Here is a 21586-nt window from a genome sequence, read left to right on the forward strand (position 1 = left end):
CCTCTTGAACTACATGACTCCTCATTGACAGCTTGGGTTTAACACAAGGACCTCTAACTGAGCAATTACAATTGTGGGAATAGTTGTGGGAAGGACATAGGACTGTGACTGTGGAGAATACCAAAGCTGTGCCTCACACCTACTCTGGCACTGGCCATCTGTGGAGTCTCAGGTAATTACATCCTCTGCTTCAACATCCCATGTATAAAAAGAGAAGGATCTCCCTCCCACGTGTCAGGTCTAGAGATAGCAACATCCCCTAGAAAGCTGCTGAATTGTCTTCCCTAAGCCACGGGGAAATAAAACCAACTGGAAATGGAGACTATGCAATCTTGTCCCTGTGGTTTCTCCACAAGCTCCCCTCAGACAGCTCTTTATTACTCCTTCTCCTCACACCCGCTTGGGTCTTTGTAGAGTAGCTCCCATGAGAGGAGCCAGCGCCTGTTGTGGGGACCATCCTCTTCCACACCTGTCACGGAATCACAGAATCAGTCAGGTTGGAAGGGACCGCCGTGGGTCACCTGGTCCAACCTCCCTGTTTAAGCAGGGTCATCCTAGAGCACATGGCACAGAATTGTGTCCAGACTGTTTCTGGAATATCTGCAGTGAGGGACACTCCACACCCTCTCAGGACAGTCTCTCACAGTAAAGCTCCTCGTGTGCAGGTGTAATCAGCTTCTGCCTGGCGCCTCTCCTCCTAGAGGATGGCACCACCGACAAGAGCCTGGCATCCTCCTCTCGACACCCCCACTTTCGATATTCAAACACGGTGATGGGGTCCCGTCTCAGCCGCCCCTTTTCGGGGTGGGTGCCCTGCGCAGGGCGGGGTGGAAGGGGCGCAGTTCCGCGCAGTTCCGCGTTCCCGGCCGCGGACACGCGGGGAGCGAGAGGCGGCGGCGGCGGCTCCCGCCCGGCCGGGGCCGTGCCCGCGGCGCGCCAGCGCCCCCAGCGGCGGCAGAGCGCACTCGCACCCGCCCCACGCGAGACTGCCGCGCTCGCCAGCACACCGCGCTGATAGCCACCCACCCACACAGACACACACACCCCGCCATCGCAGCCCCCCGCTCACGCAGGAGCACCCCGGGAGCGCCCCGCAGCCAACACACCGCTCGCAGACACCCCCGGCACAGAGCCCGCACCCCGCACACGCCCCCGGGCGCGCACACGGACCCCCCCCCCCGCATGCGCAGCGCGGACGCGGAGCTGTCCGAGCGCTGAATCCGTGCGCTCCCGCCCGCCCCATTCCGGCACAGCGCTGGGGTTCCCCGCTCTCTCCGTCCCTACATCCCCCCTCCCTCACACCCTCCCTCCCTCCCCGCAACGCCGACGCTTCCCTACCCAAAGAGGGGAAAAGCAGAGCGACCCAGTAGCCCCACCACCGTTCATAAATACTAATTTTCAAAGCGAAAGGGGAATAAAACATACGGAAAACAGAACTGCTCTCAGCGCTGTTCCCTTTTGCCTGATGCTCCTCGCATAGTTGGGTTTTCTCTTCTTTTCTTTTCCTTCCCCCCCCCCCCCCCCTTTCTTTCCATTTCTTTTCTTCTTATTATTTGGTTGCTTTTTTTTTTTTTTTCCCCTCCATCACCAAAAGCAAGTCGGGGGGAACGACTGTGTCTGATGCCTTATCTCTTTTGTGCTGACTGCTGGAGATGAGCCTAGGCTTGACCTGACCATGATTCCAAGGACTGGCACTTCTCTTTTACCCCTACTTTGTAGAGATCCAGACCTTCTCTTCCTGATTGTCAAGAAAATTAAATTATTGCTGAATTTGGAAATCTAGGCAGCAGCAGCTTACTTTTTCCCTGCATCTCTCTGGAATCGTTTCTGGGATATTTCCAAATCATCACAGAAAGCAGGAGGAATGAACCGGCAGCTAGTGAAAATTTTGACAACCTTGTTTGCATTTTTCTTAGAGACAAACCACTTCAGGTAGGTGATACCACTCTGTAATAATATTTGTCAAAAGGTTGTGAGAATCATAACTATAAAGATACTACGTCACAATAGCCTAGTTTGTTTGCTGTATTTGAGAGTGTTTTGTGTTCATTCTATATAGACTATCCCTTTTTACACTCAGAGACTCGTTGCTTGGTAACAAACACAAAAAATAATAATCTCAAGTTTGGGTGTTCTATTTTCCATTTTATGATGCAAAGATGTGGGTTTTTTTCACTGTATATCAGTATAGCTAAGAACACTTTCTTCGGCTTTTCTTCCAAAATGCAAATTCTCAGCTCTCGGCAGAGGTTGTTTAGGAAGTTGCTTTGGTTTCCCCCTCTTCAATCTTTGGAAATGATTGTACCAGTTTTGTCAGGGATGTAGTTATTTGAAATTAGAGAACCAGCCCTCTGATTTTGGGAAAACCCTGGATCAGACTAGTATTGTGTTCACTTAAAGTACCAGGGTTTCTGAAATTTTTTTTAACATTTCATGAGCTTTTGCTTCAGCTATTGACTTTTTTGTGGTACTAAGCAAACAGGTCCGTCTTATTAACCAGAATAGCATTTAAGATGAGATTCATTACAGTACTGTATGCTGCTGTGCATCTGCACAGACAGATGTATTTGCATGGAAAAGTGCTTTTCTAAGAGTAATGAGGTATACATATAGTGACAGAGTGGAACCGTGTTTATATTTGTGAGCCTGGGCTCACGACACGACTCATAGCTAGTGGGCTCTGAATGAAAACAGAAGTAATTTGTCTAGCAAGAAGTGTAGCATATTATTTTCCAGTTTTTATTTTCTTAACTGAATTATTTCATTATTTAAGTTGGATATATCATCTGCTGTGTATTAAATATTAAAGATATTTGTAATGGCACCCTGTCATTGACAAAAGCAAAAAAAGAAGCAACCGCCTCCTATAAATGGAACCTGAAAAAAATGTGTGGAATCACACCACGAGAATTTACTATCACCTTGCCTTTTAACAATTCTAGTGAATTGTTTCTCTTTTGTAGTGAGAGAAAGGATTTGATATTTGCTTCTCATTTCAGATGATCACATGTATATGTGATTTTTTTATACTTGCGTGTAGATGCATGAAAATACCCCATGAAAGACTCCTGAAACTGAGAGGTTTCCTTTGGGCAAATATTTAAACAGAGAGTGGTTAAGAAGTCACAGTCAGAATTACTTTTAATTTAGCTCAAAGATAAAGTGGAAACAGAGACAATGAAATTGGTTGTTTAAGAAGCAAGGTAATGTTTTATTATTAAGTCCGTGCCTCTACACACCAAATATGACCATTTTCATCCTAGTTTCTTTCTCCCTGGGGAACAACGATGGGGAACTCCTAAACTGTCTTTCTCTGCAATATCTAATGTGCTTGCAATATGCAATGTGCTGTGTACACATCATTTCACACACATGATATGGTACCAGAAGTTTGCTCTTAAATAGATGTGTTCAAAGACATATAAATACCATAATAAATTTTATTACTCAATGCTCATCGAGTGGGGGGTGAAACCCCCCTAAGATTGGTTGTGAATGACTCTGGAACCTTTTTTGCCAGGTTGGGAAAGAATCCAGACACTCTCTAGCATGATTTAAATCTTTTTCGGGTAGCATCTGTAAAAACGAATTTTTTTTCTATCTGTATCTTTCCCGACATTAACAAACCCGGTATTTTTCAGTGTTGCTTTTTTAAGTGTTGCTGGCTGTTGTTTGGAAGTTTAAGACCACCTTAAACCAGTGTTAACATAACATTTTAACAGCATCCATGTAACTAAAATAATGATATACAGTAGGGTATCAAAGTCACTCTAAGATGCTAAGGTGAAGAGTAAAGTGAATCTTCTAAAGTCTTAAAACCGTAAAAAAATTATTTTTAAAGCTAAGATTTTTTCTGAACAGAAAATTTTGTTCATGCATGATACCTAAAACTCATCTTTATTTCTAGAATAAAGTTTTCAGATGAAAGGTAGAGTGTGTTGCTCTTTAAAAATATTAATTGCTACCTTCACTCAATCGAGACAATATTATTTAGTGCTGTAATTTCTCCATGACTCGAATACAATACAAGCTAAATATTAGCTAATGGTGGCTAATAATTTATTTAGGACGACTTTCTGTAAAGAACATGATTCAAGATCTGGAAAATCCCCCTCACAGACCCTGTCTCCTTCAGATTTTTTGGACAAATTGATGGGAAGGACATCGGGGTATGATGCTAGAATCAGACCAAATTTTAAAGGTAAGTTTTCTAAGACTTCTAATTAATTAATTGATAACTTTTGGGACAAATTATAGGTTTTGAGGGGTTTTTAACCTCTGGGTTTAGGTTATGTTTTCAATAACTTCAGTTTTCCAGTCTTACAGTGCCATGGAGAACAGTTGATCCGTGGGGTGGACTAGGAGACCAGTGTAGGTAATAAGGGTCCAGAGCTTGAAAACCCTCTTTTGACGTGACAGTAATGTTCAGCTGTCAAAAAATGCTTCTGAAGACCTTACTAAATTAACATAGTCATTAGGATTATGGGCTTCACACTAAAACCAAATGAGATGAGTTGTTCCTGAAATTTTTAAGCCACAAAGACATTATCATTAAAACTTCCATGCTGAGATATTGTCTTCTTTATAGCAGTTGGAAGAAAAAAGAAATCTATGTTTTCTTTCAACTCAAAGAAGTAAAAGCTTCTTCCCCAAGGTAGGGGGAACTCAAGGAATGTACACAGATTTTATCCTGCAAATGCTGAATGAATTATAAGAACCAATGTCTCAGGATCCCTATAAAAGATAGAAACTGTGTTCTGTTCGGCATTTCCATGACAGTCCCCTTTTTCTTCCAAAATTTGGACTGATACTTGGAACATCATCACCACCATCCCTGCACAAAGAAAGCTGTGTACTGGAAGATTCTTTTGCAAACATTATTACTCAAAGCAAGTTTTCCTTGCTGTAGTCCTGTAAATCCCTACAGAAGAGAGCACAGAATATCTTGTGGCTTTCTATGAAAGGAGTTGGGAGAGAAGTTTTCATTGCCAATATTTAGCATTTTGGGAGAGTTCTATAATTCCACCAAAATCATCTCCTCTATTCCAATTTAAAGCTCAGAATATGGTTTACTTTGAAAACCGATCAAATGCTTTCTCCCTTAACAAATCTTATGCCAATATACATTTGAAACTCATATCTATTAGCTTTGGTCACTGAAATGCATTTTTTCCTGTATTAAGCCTTTTTAGCAGTGCTGTGAAGGTTGATAATGGCTTGAAAAAATAATCGTTTCTTAGCCAGTGAGTGAACTCTAAGGAGAGAAGAAGCTCACATGTCAATGAGAAAAGTGTTTAATTAAATTTAGATCAAGGATCAGTTTCTTCTCTCTGTTCCACATGTGCAAATTACAAGATTTAGAACAAAGTGCCTTTTTTGACTGCTTCCTATGCCTGAGTGAGGAGCAAACTAGTATGGATTTCAGATCCAAAGGTTTGAAAGCTGATAAGTTAAAAAAACCGAGTCAGTGAAGTCGAAAGTCTTAATTTCAGAGTATTTTTCAAAGTGCTTATTGAGTTCCTGAACTGGTGTTCACATCAGCTTATAGTATGTAATATTGCATTAATCTGTCACATTCATTTTGTGTTTGCATGTGTATCAGTGAAATTTCAGGAAACATAAATGAAGGCAGAAATTGCATGAATTGAGCAAGGTATCAATCCTTAAGAACTTATTCTTGCTCTTTAAATGGAAGGGGCACTAAAAAATCTTCATCTCTTGTATCTCAGACGAAAAACAGTAATAGCAACAGTCCCATGAACATACATGTCTTAGAGACAGCTCTCTATTTCTCCCCAGTATGTGTCTACAGCCATTTCATGAAAAACATAGGAAACAGGTTCGTAGCTTTGCTCCCCTCATAGTCAAGTGTGTAGAGCAGGTATGGTGTGCACAGCAGGTAGGGTGTGCACAGTGCTGTGTGGTTGGTGCACGCTGCGCTCTTTGACAGACACTTCTCCCCTCTGAGTCCTGAATTTTGTTTGCATTACCAAAGTGAAGTTGCTGCCTGTTGACACCTATGAACCCTCCCTGGCAAAGCATCTGCCATATTTTGGTTTTTGATTTTTTCCTTAAGTCACGCTCCAGAGCAGGATGGTACTTTGCGGCAGTTTGAACTGATAAGCAGATCTTGAAAGCGTTCTCGTAATGTCGTGTCTGTGAGCTCTCCCAGAGCTCTCAGTCTTCTGGTGAGAGGCCTGAAAGTTCTTGTTCTTTGCTATATTCATTTGAATGGTATTTTGGACCTCAGAGTTTAGAACTAGAGAGTTAGGTCATGCAGTTTTGACCTTCACATCACCAGTCAAAACCTTGTCAGCTGATAACTCTGTTTATTAGTCAATATTCATGTTCTAGTTGCCCAAGTCTCATTAATGTTTCAAAAAAATTGAAAATACTTATTGTTCTATATTGCATACTTCTTCCTTTTAAAGAATAAGGACAGCTGCAAAGGAGTCAAAATAAATTTATTTTGCTTGAAGTTAGTGTAAAAAGATTTTATTTTTACTGAGTCTTTACTGTGTCCATAATAAATTGTTTCAGTTTTTAACATTCATAAATATGTTTGAGATAATTTTGGGGGTAAGGCCTATTGTACAATACTGATATTCTAAATCAAATAAATGGAAGAATGTATGAAATGCTGAATGAGTACCTGATTCATAACACTTTCCGTATTTTAAGGAAAGAACTTTTTATCATGAAAGAGGCCACTGGAGCAATGGTTTAAACTAGGGATCTTCTATCTGGCTTTGATATTAGTCTGGGGATAATATTTGTTTACCATGTTTCAGAAGACATTGTGAATCAAGATAGTTGTGCCATTATTCAACTTCTCCTCGCAGGGTCTTGAGGGGCAGCCGTTTGAGGAGTGGCTGAGGTCACTTGTTCTGTTCAGCCTGGAGGAGACTGAGGGGAGACCTCATTGTGGTCTTCAACATCCCCATGAGGGGAAGCGGAGGGGCAGACACTGATCTCTTCTCTGTGGTGACGGTGACAGGACCTGTGGGAATGGCCTGAAGCTGTGTGAACCAAAACCTCCCCTGAGGTTTAGGTTCAGTATTAGAAAAAGATTTTTCACCCAAAGTGTAGTTGGGTGCTGGAACAGGCTCCCCAGGGAAGCGGTCACGGCACCAAGCCTGACAGAGTTCAAGAAGCATTTGGACAGTGCTCTTGGGCACATGGTGTGACTCTTGGGGTGTCCTGTGCAGGACCAGGAGTTGGGCTTGATGATCCCGATGGTCTCTTCCAACTCAGTTTATTCTGTGATTCTCTGATTCTACTAGTGCATTCATCTAGCTTTTTCTGCTTTAGACCAGTTACACAGCTTTTTCTGAGTCCACTACAGGCATTTTAAAGTGTCAGAAAAGTCTGATTTCATGGAAATGCAACTGAGTAGAACACATTTATCCTATGCCACTGATTATACAATAATTAAATATACTTTTATGACTAGTTTGAATTACTGGAAAACAACAGCTATTAGATTAATTTTTGAAATAAAGGCTGTGCGCTCTAAAGAGAGAGGAAAATGCTACTTACTGGAACAAGGTGTTTTATCCAGATAAAGCATTTCATCATTAGTGACTGCTTTTTCCTATCTTGTTCTTGCAAATTAAAAAATTTAGGAAGATAGTGGGAGAGCAACAGGTGAATATATAAACATTTAGACATCAACAACAGGGGTTTTTTGGTTGTGATTGTTTTGTGTGTGGTTTTCTTTTTGGTTTTGTGCTTGGTTTTTTTCCAGAAGCACTGTATAATGAAAGATACTTTCTCTTCTGTATTATTCTGTCTTGTACATTCATTTGAATTCAGAGGAACATATTTCTTTTTTTTTTTGATTCACCAAGTGGTTGGATACAAAATTACCAGAAACTAAGAGGGGATATCCCCCTTCTGAAAAGCCAGAAGGAAGTGCCAGAGTGACAGCTCTCAAAATTGCCCTTCTTTAATCACCCTCTGTCAGATATTTAAAGCATACTTTTTCATCTTCCACTTACCTTTCATTGAGTTTGAATAGGCTAATAATTTGTGTAAGGATACAGAGGGGAATACTTTTAAATGTAAATATGAAGACTGCGATCCAGTACTAACTGAAGTCCCCGAGAGTCTTTCTGTTAACAGCAAATGTATGCTCATGGTCCTATGAGTTGATTTGCAGTTTCTTCTTCAATTATGACATCAGTTGAGCATGGTTTCTGTAAAATAATAAAAGGTGAGGCTTGCATGATGCATTTTTACTTTATTAATATTACTTTTCTATTTTTTTAATAGTAAAACCCAAGAGAATCAGTCTTTTACTTTCTCCAGTGCTCACTTTGCTTTCAAAGTGAAATAAACCTCAGAAACAGCAGCCTAGGGTACCTGTGTTATGAAACTAGCCAAGAATGTGCTTTCTCATTGCTAGAAACCAGGGATGGTGAAGTGGTATCTTAGCTTAGTGTACATTCAGCTCAGGCTCAAGAGCACTCCATGTAATGCCATGATATGAGGGATCAATCTAAAACTGGATCACAATATGAGATGTGGGGCTAATGGAAAGCCAACTTGAATTTAACATTTCCTAGCAGGTGTTGATCTTCAGAGGTTACTAAATTATTTCGACTTTCTAAAACACTTTCATCATCTAACACCACTTAAAATCTAAACATAACCTAGAATTATCAGATAGGAAAAAAAAACCCATTATCTATAGGCGCTGCTATGTCCCTTATGCCAAATACTTCAAGTAATAGGCTGGCTGTCATGCACTGGGCACAGAGCAGGGGAGCTGGTCACCAAGAGCTGCAGAAGTGTTATCAGGTATGGAAAGTATTTGCAATGAAGATGATTTTCTTTGTATTGAATTTCATTCTATGTTTTAAATTCAATCTTTTCCCATTGTATCATTATTTACTAAGGAGTATTCTGATTTTTATGGAATTACGTGGAGGTGTGCAGCAACAGTGCCTATTAATGTTACCCTCATGACTGGATGGTGCAATACAGTGTGAATTAACTTGCTCATAAGCTACTGTTTTGTTAGTGATGCATTTTGGGGGTGTAGGGCCCTAGTGCTAAAAGATTAGTCTGTGATTACAGCAGTGTAATGCCATTTTCATGCCGAGTCTGTGGGTTTATATCTGAATAATAAACACATGGACTAAGTAATTTACTGAAAATTAGCCTGACAACTGTTACAGGAAATGGCTTATGCACTTTAATACTTTAACTCCTTGGCAGCAAGGATCAGGTTTTCCCATATGTTCAAACCCATTGCTTACTTATTTGGCCCCTGAGTTGACCAGTAATGAAATGCTTAAGAAACGTGAATAGAAAACTCTGAATGACATTTCAGGGTGAAAATAATGGCATCAAGCTTAATAAATAAAAGCAGTTTCTATGCATGTGGTAAGAGTCTGCAAAAAGTTGACTTTAATCTAGACATATAAAAGTTGAAAAGCATACCAAAGATAAGCTGTGGGACTGTAGCAATTTGTTCTCTAGTGGTTAACAACCTTCCCACTACACTTCAGGTGGTAATAATTACTGGCCATGAAGCCAGATGTGGTGAATATCCTGTACTGGGCTCTTCTTCACAAAGGGCCAAGTTCAAAGGCTCAAAGGGCCAAGTCCAATGGAGACTCAAATCTTGTTCAGGCAGAGCAGAGTGTAGTAAGAAAGGGCACATTGTTGATGCATTCAAGTTTCAGAGCATGGGATGAAGATTCATTATCGGAGAAGGGAGACTACTGGGCCAGTTTTCATTTCTGGCCAGACCATTGCACTCCCTAAATATAGTTGCTTAAGATGTCCAAGCATATATTATTAGGAAGGTAAGCCTCTGGTTTCTTTTCTGTCTTGAAAGATCTAAAACTTACACTGTTTCCAGATAAAGCTGTGTACACACATCTCATTGCACAGTAAGATGCTGCACGAGGATACTTACCTGCAGGACATGGGGTTTATTTGGTTTTGGTTTATTTTTCTTCAACTGCAAAAATGAGGCTAAGGAAATGATGCTCAGTCTCTGCCATAGGTATGCACATTTTCGGCAGAAGTATCCTTTTAATTGTGTTTCTTTTAAAACTGCTAGGGGGAAAAAAAGGGCTATGAACCTTGCACTTCTTCCTCTCACTTTAATTTCAGGTTCTTTCTCAGAACATGAATAGGCTGGATGAGTTGCATGGCTACTTAGGTTATGTCTAGGCTACTAGACAAATGGGGCCAGACAGCAGGCTCAAGGCACCCGTGATTATCTACGCTGCTTGGCTGTTTGTTCATTTCCTGGATCTCTTTCTGAGCTTCCCGCAGCCAGCTGATTCCAAGGCAAGCCAGAAAGGCTGTGAGCATGCAGCAGTGTAAAGCACAAACTAAATAATGCTGCCTGGCATCCAAGTTGAGGATCTGTCCAGGTCTTCTTTTATATATAAATGTTTAGCCACAGTCATCCATATTGTATTGGTGTGTTGCCTTTATTCAGAACCAATTATTTAAGAGATATCAATAGATTTGGCTGTTGTCATGGATCATTATTCAGCTGCTGCATTAACTGCAAAGGGGATTTATGAGAAACAAATGTCAAAGCAGAGCTAAAGACCTTTGATATCAAAGAAGGAAATGCTATTGTTTTGATCATATTCTAATTTAAGTGTAATGTGTTTATCACATCCAGTGTCATGTTCACACTTAAATTTTCTATGCAGTTAACGCCTGCTTATTTTTTTCCTCTATAGATTTCCATAGAATCCTACAATGGTTTGGGTTGGAATGGGACTTTAAAGAACATCTAGTTCCAACCCCCTGCCACAGGAATGGACACCTTCCACTAGACAAGATTACTTAGATCTCAGGCCAACCTGGCCTTGAGAACATCCAGGCATAGGTCATCCACAACGTCTCTGGACAACCTGTTCCAGTGTCTCACCACCTCACAAAAAGAATTTCTTTCTAATATCTGACCTAAACCTACTCTCTTTGAGTTTAAAGACATTATCTCTTGTAAAATGCCCCTCTCAAGCTTTCATGTAGGCTCACTTTAGGTAGGCTGGAAGGCTGCTGTAAGGTCTCCGCAGAGCCTTCTCTTCTCCAGGATGAACAGCCCCAACTCTCTCAGTCTGTCCTCATAGAAGAGGTGCTCCATCCCTCTGATAATTTTTGTGGCCCTTCTTAGGACCTGTTGCAACAAACCCATGTCTTTCCTGTGCTGAGGGTGCCAGAGCAGGATGCAGTATCTCAGGTGGGGTCTCTTGAGAGTAGAGCAAAGGAGGACAGTCCTCTCCCTCTCCCTGCTGCCCATACTGCTTTTCATGCAGCCCTGGACAGGTTTGGCTTTCGGGGCTGTGAGCTGGGTCATGTCCAAGTCTTTGTCCTCAGGGCTGTTTTCAATCCATTCTCTGCCCAGCCTGTACTGGTGTTTGGCATTGCCCCACATACAGGACCTTTCATTTGGGCTCATTAAACTTCATGAGGTTCACACAAGTCCACCTCTCAAGCTTCCCAAGGACCGTCTGGATGGCATCCCTTCCCTCCAGTGTGTCGACCACACCACACAGCTGGGTGTCATGAGAACACTTGCTGAGGGCGCACTCAGTCCCACTGTCCATGTCACTGACAAAGGTGTTAAGCACCACCAGTCCCAATACTGACATGAGCTGTTGGACTGGGACATTGAGCTGTTGACTGCAATTCTAGCAGGATTGATGAAAGAGCATCCTGCACTCCAGAGTCCCTTATCACCATGCTCAGGGCTCTCTAATCTTTCCTGATACTCCTTAGGCTGCTCCTGGCTGTGTCACTGGTGCCCACGTGAACCAGCAGCAGTGGGTAATAGTGGGCTGTATGAGGGTAAGCAGCTCACCTCTCTTGAGAGCACACAGGTGCCTCCCTCCATACCTCGTGGAAGAGTCACCCACTGTCACCTTTTCTCAGCTGCACAGGTCGTTACACAGGGAGCAGATGGAGCTGCCTTGCTCAGTTCCAGCAACAATCCTGATCTGATAGGTCTTTCCTCTTCACTTTCCAGAGCAGTGAAGTGGTTCTGTGAGGGCACCTCAGCCTCCAGGGGAAGTCTCTTCCTCCTGCAGGTCCTTGCTGGTTCAAAGTTCCATTCTTCCACATTACTGCTCCACTCCCTCTGTGTGTGCTGGGGGGGTTCTTGGGTGTTTGGCCGTGGGCTGTGGGTCCATATAAATCTCTGATTAAGTCATCAGAAAATGTATGTTTGACAGTTCAGCTTCCAAATATGCATTTCACAGTCTTTCACAGACATGTGTGATTTTCAGTCTGCAGAGAGGAGCCCCTCAGATGATGCAGACAGGGTGGTACAGGGTCTGGCAAAACTCTAAGATGAAGGGTGCACAATGTATGGCATAAATAGTGACCTGACAATGTCATAAACACCAAGTCCATGATTAAATTTCTAAATTTGCAGAAATATAAAGGCTCTGATACTGGAAACTGTGCAAGATCTAAGCAGTACAGTACATGAGAGAGAAGTGTAATTTGCCAGTCATTCAGTTACTTATGAGAGTTAAATAAGAGCAGCCTAGTGGCTTATTTGAACAGTGCCAACTACCAGCAATTCTCAAGTATTACCAGGGAATGAAGACATAATCATTACTCCTGATGCATCAACTATGTGTTAGCACTTCATGATTCAGTAAAAGAAGAAAGCATTTAAAAGAGGACTTCGGTGGAATTTGAACCCCCATGCCCCCTCCCTGGAAATCTCTGATCCACCTGCTTTGTAACACTTGGCAGTGCATTACTGTTTTACTTAAACTTCCTAAGATTCTCTCAGTTTTGCTCTCAAGTGTGCTAAGAACTGCTCCAGTCTGCTTCACTGAGCACCCACCTCTCTCCTAACCCAAATTCAAACTCTCTGATGAGGCACTGCTCCACCTCCATCTCCCTATATGGACCAGGCATCTCAAAGCTGGCCTTATATTCCACAGGAAAAAGATTCCTCTCTCTGTGGATCTGTAATCACTTAACATGCCACACTGCCACCCCTCTCTGGGTGGCCTGCCTTCCTCTGCAATACACAGAAGATTTTTTGCTCCAATTTTCTGTGGAGGGCTGTGAGCCCTTGGCACAAGAGCCCTCTGCACTCCCATGGAGGAGAGAGGCCTGAAGGCAAAAAGACTCTCCCCAGGGATAAGCAACCTTCCTCAGGTCATGGTGACAAAGTGAACCACCCCCAGCATGCCTTGTTTCTATATGGTAATAGCCTGTACCCAGTTGGCTAATTGGTTTCTACCCCACCCCCTGCCTTTCCCATAAAAAGCCCCTGTTTCTGCCCCTGACCAGGGAGTCTTTGTCTCTGGCTTTCCCTTCACAGGGGGCTGCTGGACAATAAAAGCCACCTCTGTGGAGCTGCCAAACGAGGCTCCTGTGTCTCTGTCCCCGAGTTTGCCTTGGGTGATTTCACAAAGAGCTGAATCACAAGAGCTGATATCACTTACAGCTGAGAAATTGCTACACTTGCTGGAATCACCTGCTGCCCAGGGAGGCCGGCCACCGCCTCTGGAAGAGTTGTCCCTTGCAGGACACTCTCTCTAGGAAGGTCGCAGCACACCGCTGCTGACCAGCATAGGACCTTGCTGTGATAGTTTTTCCTCAGCTTAAAGAGTTCTCTATCTGATCCAAAGGAGGATAAATGATTCTGAGAGGTCTATTTTGAAGCAAAGAATTCAAACTTGACTAAGCCAGGGAAAAAATGCAAAGGGAACATGACTTTTCAAACTTTCAGTGTAGCTGCTTGCCTTTACTCTTGACCACTTTGGTGAGATGCACAGAAGTGCCTGTTGTAGCCAGTACACCTTAGGGGCAGCTGATATGACTGTTACAGAAAGTGTTGTAAGGACAGGGTTTGAGAAACAGCACTTCTCTCACATTTCCTGATAATTGCCCTGACCACTAAGATAGAAGTATTTTTAGCAGTGACCATAGCTGCACTTTAGGATGAATCCCACTTACCTTGAATAAGAGACAGTGAGAGATATCCCACCTCATTTTCTAAGAAATCACAGCCTTGTAGTCTAAGAGATGCAAGTCAGCATCCCTTCAATCTGAGACAGGCATAGAAGCTCTTAGAAAGGACCCTTTCTTCACGAAATATCTCAATACTTTGTTATTTGCCACAAAACTGATTGTGTTTTAGAAGGAAAGAATGAAAATCTTAACTGATTTTTCAGTGTACGTTGATCTGGTGCAGAGTGGTCTGAGCAGTGGATCCTGAAGGAGGTACCTCAGCCCTGCTGTAATCACAGTCTCAGGAGGGTGCACAAAGAGCCCGTTGCAGATTACTTGCTCTCTGCAGGTGGAACCCCGCTGTGCTGAACAATCATGTTCTGCCCATGGACCACATGGTTCCTCCACAAGGGCCTGGGTAATCTGCACCAAAGCATCAGCCACTACAATTCCTGCCTGCCATGGGGCTGAGATTTCCTTGGCTGTAGCAAACAGTGGGCTGTCTGTGGAAGCACTGTAGCAGAATGATGCTCTTCTCCAAAAGCTAATAACCTCTACCTGTGTGTTTCTGTGTCTCCAAAGCCCAGGGCTGCAGAGCAGCAACTGGGCACATCTGTGACTAGCTGAATTGTGAGCGCTCTCCCTTAAACAATGGTAACCAACACTCAATTGATGCATACTGCACAAACAAACTCATTGCTCCTCCACCCCAGGAACACAACTACAGGTTATCTCCCTTGCTTTTGTCCTTGGGGAAATATATCTGAGAAAAGGATAAATGCCTTCCTTAAACTGACATAATTAGTCAGGGAAAACCTAGGATTAAAATTTACCGGACTGATACTCATCATGTTAGACTGTCTCTAATGACTACATTCCCAATGTGCGTTGTTTTTATGTCCATGTCTCAGCCTATGAAACTATCGTATCAGAATTGCTATTTCTTCTTGTGCTGTTTACTATGTCTGATAAAGAATTAGTCTTAAATAATAAATAAAACAACAGAACAGCTTGCTCAGAATGCTGCTATAAACTCTCACACTGCAATTTAAATCAGTTCTTGAAGAGATGCAAATTACGTGCACGGTGCGAAAGCAGGAGCATGTGCAAAAACTCCTTTTTTTTTTCTTTTGTGAATTTGCCTGTTGGCTGTGCATAAACACATGTGCATACTCTCCCTTATGTTAAAATAAAAATGAAGATGTGTTCACTCTACATAAGTTTCAGACTGCAGAAATTTTCCTTTTCATACAGTGATATCCCATCAGATGGAGTACTCTGAGGTGTTAAAAGCCTTTGGCCAGTCTGCTTATAGGAAACATCTGAAAATAAGCATCTGGGAGAATTTTTCAGCTCTTTGGCTCTGTGCTCCTGTGAATACTTTTGCACTCTTTGGCTTCATACCCCTGAGAGTTTTGGTTTTGTCACACTTCTGAGGTGTGTTTTATGTGAGGTAAAGCATACACAATCTGTTAAAACCAGATTTTAGCTCCTTTTTTAAAAATAAAATATAAGTTTGACTTATCAAAGTTAAAAATAATTAGGGATAGATTCAATTCAGGTCAAGAAGTTTCTTAGTGTGGACATAGTCTCATTTGGATGACTTCGTAGAAGACTTCTGCTCAGCATGACTGTCGGTGGTAGAAGCCAGAAGAAGATCACATGCCCTGACCCTGAAGCATGGTTTAAGTCAGCAGAGACCTCAGCCTATGTGAAAGCTGTGTGGGGCTCCTCACAGCAATGCAGTGAGCATTCTGCATCAAAGAGCAGGTTTGGTATTGATAAAAAGTAAGGCAGTCAATTTATAAGATGCTTATTTTTTAGGCTGGCAAAGAGTTCTCATTCCCCTCCCATTCTTCCAGTCGTTTTATATCTATGAAGAACTGATGACAGAAAAAAATGCTTCTGAAAGACACCCAAGAAGTACCTCAAGGATGCCTTGCAGTAAAAACATAGATCATTTTTTGTATTTAGGATGTGGGAGACCAGATAGGAGGTTTCCAAAAGGAAAGGAGATGTGTGAGGGAGAGGGATAGGAGGCTGAGTTAAACAAGCAACAGATCAACTGATGGGAGTATTGAAGATGAGAGTCAGTATGGAGGAATTAATTTCAAAATAATCTTCTGAATACATTGTGTGGAAATGAGTTGAATTGTAAGGAGATAAAAAAATGGGAAATACTTAAAAATAAAAGGAAAATTTTATTTTGTTAGTGCAAGATGTGGTGGGTGTTTGGGTCAGTGTCTTTGATCTGTTGCTGATTGACATTTATACCAGCTCCTGATCATTTCTGTTGTCATTTGTCCATATCACTGAACCATCCTATCTGTTTAAATCACATTGTTCATCTCTGTCCCATGTATCATTTGGTGTATAATTCCATATCAGCCATAAATCAACGTCTGCTCTCTAATATTAGTCACCCAAGCTGCTTTTATAATTCAAGTCTTGCATATAGCTTCAGACAGTAAAACAAGGAACATTATGGAGAAAAAGCTGGCAGAATTGTGAAATAAAGTGACTTTCTGAGGCTCAGAGGAACAAGAAAGAAGTTAAAATCGATTCTGAGTCCTTTCTGTGGCCACAGAGATAGGTATTGTCTAAGCCCTGTATTTGAGACTATAGTTATTGACACTTATAGCTGAGCTTCTATTAATTTCTGCAACACAAGATCAGAATTACAAAGAACAAAGTAAGACATATTTAGAGAGAAATGAACAAAGTAACATTCCTTTTTAAAGAAATATTTTGAAATGAGTATGCCAAGAAAAAGTAATCAGTTCATTCTGACTGAAAATAGAAACCTAGGCTGGTAACAACATTTTAAAATTATTATTAATACTTTTCTTTCTTTTTTTTTTCATTAAGTAGATCTTCCCTCTTGCCTTCTCTTTTCAGTGAACATATTTATATCTTGTGGTTCCATGCAGTCTCTTGGATGAATTGGCTACTCTGGTTTCATAAAACATTATTAATAAGATTACCCAGAAGGAGTTTGTCTGACCCTATGCTGGAGTGCAGATTTCATGACTGTAGATGTAATACCATCTTTTATTTAACCACATTCAGGAGTGTCCCAGGCCTCTGCATACGTTATACAGTTCACATGCCAATGAGCAGGGAAGAGCTCTGTTTTCATTAATGCAGGGCAACTGAGCAGTTTCTCAGGATCAGGTGTGAGGAGCATCTCTGCTACCTGCTCTCCGAGAGGCTGAGAGACACTTCACACTGTTTTGTGATAAGAAGAGAAATAGGGGTCTGGATCTTTTAATGTCAAAGGAAAAGCAAACAATTCCATTTGCCCAAATACTATCCATTGCTCTATTGCATTGGAACAAGGAAAACTTTAAAAAGAGATGCCTTGCGAAGAGATGCTTGTCATGACTTGGAAATTTGAAAGATTAGTGTGTGCCGGTTTGGCCAAATTTAGAAATATATCCTCTGAGAGAAGGCAGGTCACAAGCACCCCTCCCCCCCAACCAGGTTTGGGAAAAATACATTTTCCTCGAAGGAAAGTGAAAGAGATAAAAACTATTTATTTAATAAACACATGGGAAAAGGAAAATAATGCTAAATAATAAAATCTCTCGCTGTGGAGAAAAAACCTGGGAAATATTAGAATCCTCCCTTTTGGTCTCCCTTCTCCTCGGAGCTGGGACTTGGCCAAGGGCCAGGCCCTCTGTGCTCGGTGGAAAGTCCTCCCGATGTGTTCTGATGTTGAAGCAGCCCAGCAGAGAAGAAAGGAAAAAATCAGAGTCCCAGGAAAACAAAGTTCAACTCTCTGGAGGCAAAGGAGCTGAAAAAACAACTGGCCGAAAAGCTGGCTGGAAAAGAGAACAAGCCGGGTGTTTCCCTCTGCTCTCTCTCTCCTGCCGCTGCTGAAATGCAGACTGCTTTTTATCCCTGTGTCCTTGGAACATGATAACAAACTGCAAACTGCTTTGAAGAAATTTTGCTCAGTTTAAAGGCATGGAAAGGCACAAAATTAATTTCTGGGCATAGGGCAGCGACATGGGATACACATCATAAAGTCACCCCAAGACAAGTGGAAAGCTCAGAGAAAGAAAAACAATTTGATAGACATATGAAAGATTAAAAGATTGATTTGAATATTCTCAAAGTTGACATAAATTCTAAATAACTGCATTCAATCTTGTAGTTCCAATGGGAAGTTTCCAGATGTAAGATTTCTGATTCACTGTTTTTTAGACTTATTTCCACAGTTTCATTTGCACATGGAAGACTTTAGCTCTGGGACTGGCTGCACCCAGTCACAAGTGTTGCTGAGGGTTGTGTAGAAATATCTGAGTGAGCTTTCAAGTGATTTGCTCAGAGATGCACTGCACAGCACTGCTATGATACAGAGCTCAGCACAAGCTATAATGTCTGAGGTTAATGGCCTCCAGTGAATTCCAGCCTGCCATAACTACATTGGTACCATCCCTCAAACTACCTACATGAAAGACAGCTCTAGCACATTTGTACAATCCGTTGTGACTGCTATGGCTATATATTTTTTGTAGACTAGCTCAAGTTAGCTGGGTAAATCAGGAGCATGTCAACTGTTTAAAGGGCTTTTCTTTTCTGACCTCCTGGTTTGTGAGAAATAGTGTGAGCGAGATGAAATAGTGCCCAAAAATTGTTCTTGTTCAGTGCCTGTTAGATTACCTATGTGGATATACCCACTGTAAGCCAGAGCTGACAGTAATGTATATTTCTGTTATCAGCCTCAGCAGAAAGTCAGGGAAGGATGAACACTTCTTATGGCCTATCCTGTAATGCCAAATGCAGAACTGAGGAGGCTTTGTAGAGTGTGACTTACCTTTCTCTTCCAGAACTGGGTCTATGGACAAAAGCATTCACTGAATGTGAAGCATGCCAATCCAACAATTTTCACAAGAGCTTTAAGGCACAAAAAAGTGCATCTTAGCAGGGATTCTCCTTCCTTGAAATGTTGATAGGATTTTACCGGCATGACTCCTGTTACATTCAGCAATAGTCCCACAGCTGAAAACTCACATACCACTTCAGGAATTGACTATTCACTGTTTGAGTTCAAACTGTGTCAATGTATATATATAGAGAGATGGCTTTAGCAGTACTTACTCCAGAGAATTTTCTTTCTGTGACTCTTCCTGTAATCACCTGGACCTGACAGTCACTGGAGTACTTGTCTTGGGAGGCCTCAGTGGTATTTTGCTGAAGGAGAGCTTTCAGTTCTGAAATATTACATGCCCTTTTTACATCCAGGTCATCTCATAAGGCCACATACTTGCTCAGATGCCTTCTCAAGTAAGTGAAGGGAAGCAGCTTAAATCTTGATGTAAGAGTTCTCTTTTTGTTATTTTGTTCAGGTATATTTGTGCACTTCTGGAAACAGGCAGCTGGAACTAGGGAAAAATTGTACTTTCTGCTATCTGTCATGCTCTCCTGCTGATTCCATCCAGAACTGCCTCTGTATCCCACCTTCTATGGGTAGGGCATGTTGTGTCTCCCCCAGTCTGAAAGATACCATTTTCATAAGTGGTATTGCTCACACGTATTTCTCAGACACTTGGTAATTCTTGGACTGAGTCATATCGATGGGAATGAGAGTCCTAAAAAGATTTTAGACACCTAAAGATCTCTTCAGGTTTTTCTCTGGTTCTCTAAGTGCTTTTGTGGCTCTTAGCCTTAGGCTGTTGATCATAAATATATATTGATTACAAAGAATACGACTCTGAGGGTTGAATGCAACAGTAAGCACCCAAAATCATTGCCATATTCCTACCAGGACAAATGGTATTCTCAGCATGCTAAGTTATTATATATGACAGATGAACTTTCAGAGGATGTTGGTTTTAGCTTGATGAAGCAGAAGAATAATTTCATCTTTATTTGGTTTTACTAGCAAATTGAATCAGTGCAAAGTACCATACAATTACTGCATTTTTTGAAACCTCTGCCCTTACGGATTTTTTGGTTTGGGTTGGGTTTTCTTGCTGTTGTTGTTTTTTGTTTGTTGGTTTTTTAAAATTTGGAGGTTTGTTTGTTTATTTAGTAGGTATTATTATAATGAATTAATAATAAGTGACATAAGCTTAATAATCCACATTGGATTGTGTTGAACACTTCTAAGGAAGAAGGAATTCTCTGTTTACTGAGCATGATTATACTTAGGCAGTCAGGGCGATGAACTTGACAGAAATCCCATAGAAAGACAACCTCATAGACAAAAGGAATCACTACCCAACAAAAAAAATTCACCTTGATTTGTAAGCCTTAGGTTAACTATGTTGTCCTGGTGCCATTAATTTTGCCTCCTGTGACTGAGCTGTTAAGACTCTAATGAGATGCTGATGTTTAAATAGAGGAAAAGATTGGTTTTGCCCAAAGGCAAAATGATAGGGAAAGAGAGAAATCTTACCTAGGTTCTTGCAAAAAAGGCTACCTGTGGTCTGCCTCCTTATTTCTTACTAGAACCTTAAGCAAACTTGTTAAATCATGTTAATTTTCTCATCAGAGTTTGGACTACACATTATATGGGCCCTTGAAAAAGAGTGTGCAGCTGCACTTCTTCTGGAGTAGCTGCAGTATCCCTGTGTCTCAGAGGAAGTTTTTCAGTGCATCAAAGTCACCTTTGTCTCACTGGCCCAATACCCATGGTCACTGGCCATAGGACTGGCTGAGCTGCCTTTGATACGACTTCTCCAGGCTTTATCCTGTGTGCTACACTCTGAGCAGAGAAGGAGCTAGGATGGTGAACAACTTGTCCCTGTCTAATGACCATGGCCAGCTGAGGTGTCCCAGCAGCAGTTTATCCTCATCTGCCTTACAGGGATGTGCCTGCAGTGCCTTGGCAAGCTCTTGAAGTGGTAATTTAGGCACCTGTAGTACTGCAGCTGCAGAAGCAGGGGCCTCCATAGGGGTTAGCTTTGTTTCAGGTCTCATGAGGACTCCGATGATGTTGGAGGTTGTTAAGTTTGGTTGGGGAGAAATGATTTCCAAAACCCCAGCTGTCTCCAGAACTCGCATTTAAAAAACCATCTCCAAAAAGATCCTCTATCCTTCTCTGCTGTCCTAGGATTTGTGTCACTGGTGCTCACATCAGCATGTGGGTCTTTGTTCTGCCATCATCCACATTTTGATCACCTCTCTTGTTTGAGTTGTGACATAAATCCCTGGCCCACAGACAAAGGGATTCTCAGTCTCTGGTGGGATCACTGCCTCCCCACTTAGCCCCTTGGTCCTGTTCCTGGATTACTGATCTATCTCCACGCTCAGGTGGGATTGATTTTAGTCTTTTCAAATAGTCTTGATTATCCTGCTCTCCATGGTCAGGGGAGAAAGGAGGTTTGGCTCATCTTCCTCCTCTGTATATACAAAATAAACCATTTGAGATAGTGGGAAAAAACTCTTCATTGGCACAAGGATCAAAGTGAGAAGGTAGAGTAGAATATACTACGTATAGAAAATGATACAAGATTCCTCACAGATCTGTAAATATCTTGTCAATATTTCCACTGTCATTCCATAAGGTGGTTCTGCCTCATTGTCTTTTATTTTTGCTTCCACATGTCTAGTTCTCTGTGTGTACTGTATTTTAGTTTGCCTTACAAAATCCCTTAATAAATACATATATCAAAGAAAATTG

The 21586-nt window shown here is 41.7% G+C and overlaps 1 protein-coding gene across 7 annotated transcripts in view; it reads left to right on the forward strand.

Moving 5' to 3' along the window:
- Positions 1-1208: 1208 nt before the first annotated feature.
- The window catches only part of GLRA2 (glycine receptor alpha 2), a 126782-nt gene continuing 106404 nt past the window's right edge, over positions 1209-21586 (forward strand). The window contains exons 1-2 of one of the 7 annotated variants that reach the window (XM_032100690.1): positions 1209-1932; positions 4068-4201. In XM_032100690.1, the coding sequence (XP_031956581.1) occupies positions 1865-1932; positions 4068-4201 (202 nt within the window). In that variant the 5' untranslated portion in view covers positions 1209-1864. The remainder of the gene's footprint in view (positions 1933-4067; positions 4202-21586) is intronic. The other 6 variants (XM_032100689.1, XM_032100685.1, XM_032100688.1 and 3 more) reach the window with 6 other exon arrangements.

This window comes from Corvus moneduloides, chromosome 2 (genome assembly GCF_009650955.1).
Source record: "Corvus moneduloides isolate bCorMon1 chromosome 2, bCorMon1.pri, whole genome shotgun sequence".
Classification (NCBI taxonomy): domain Eukaryota; kingdom Metazoa; phylum Chordata; class Aves; order Passeriformes; family Corvidae; genus Corvus; species Corvus moneduloides.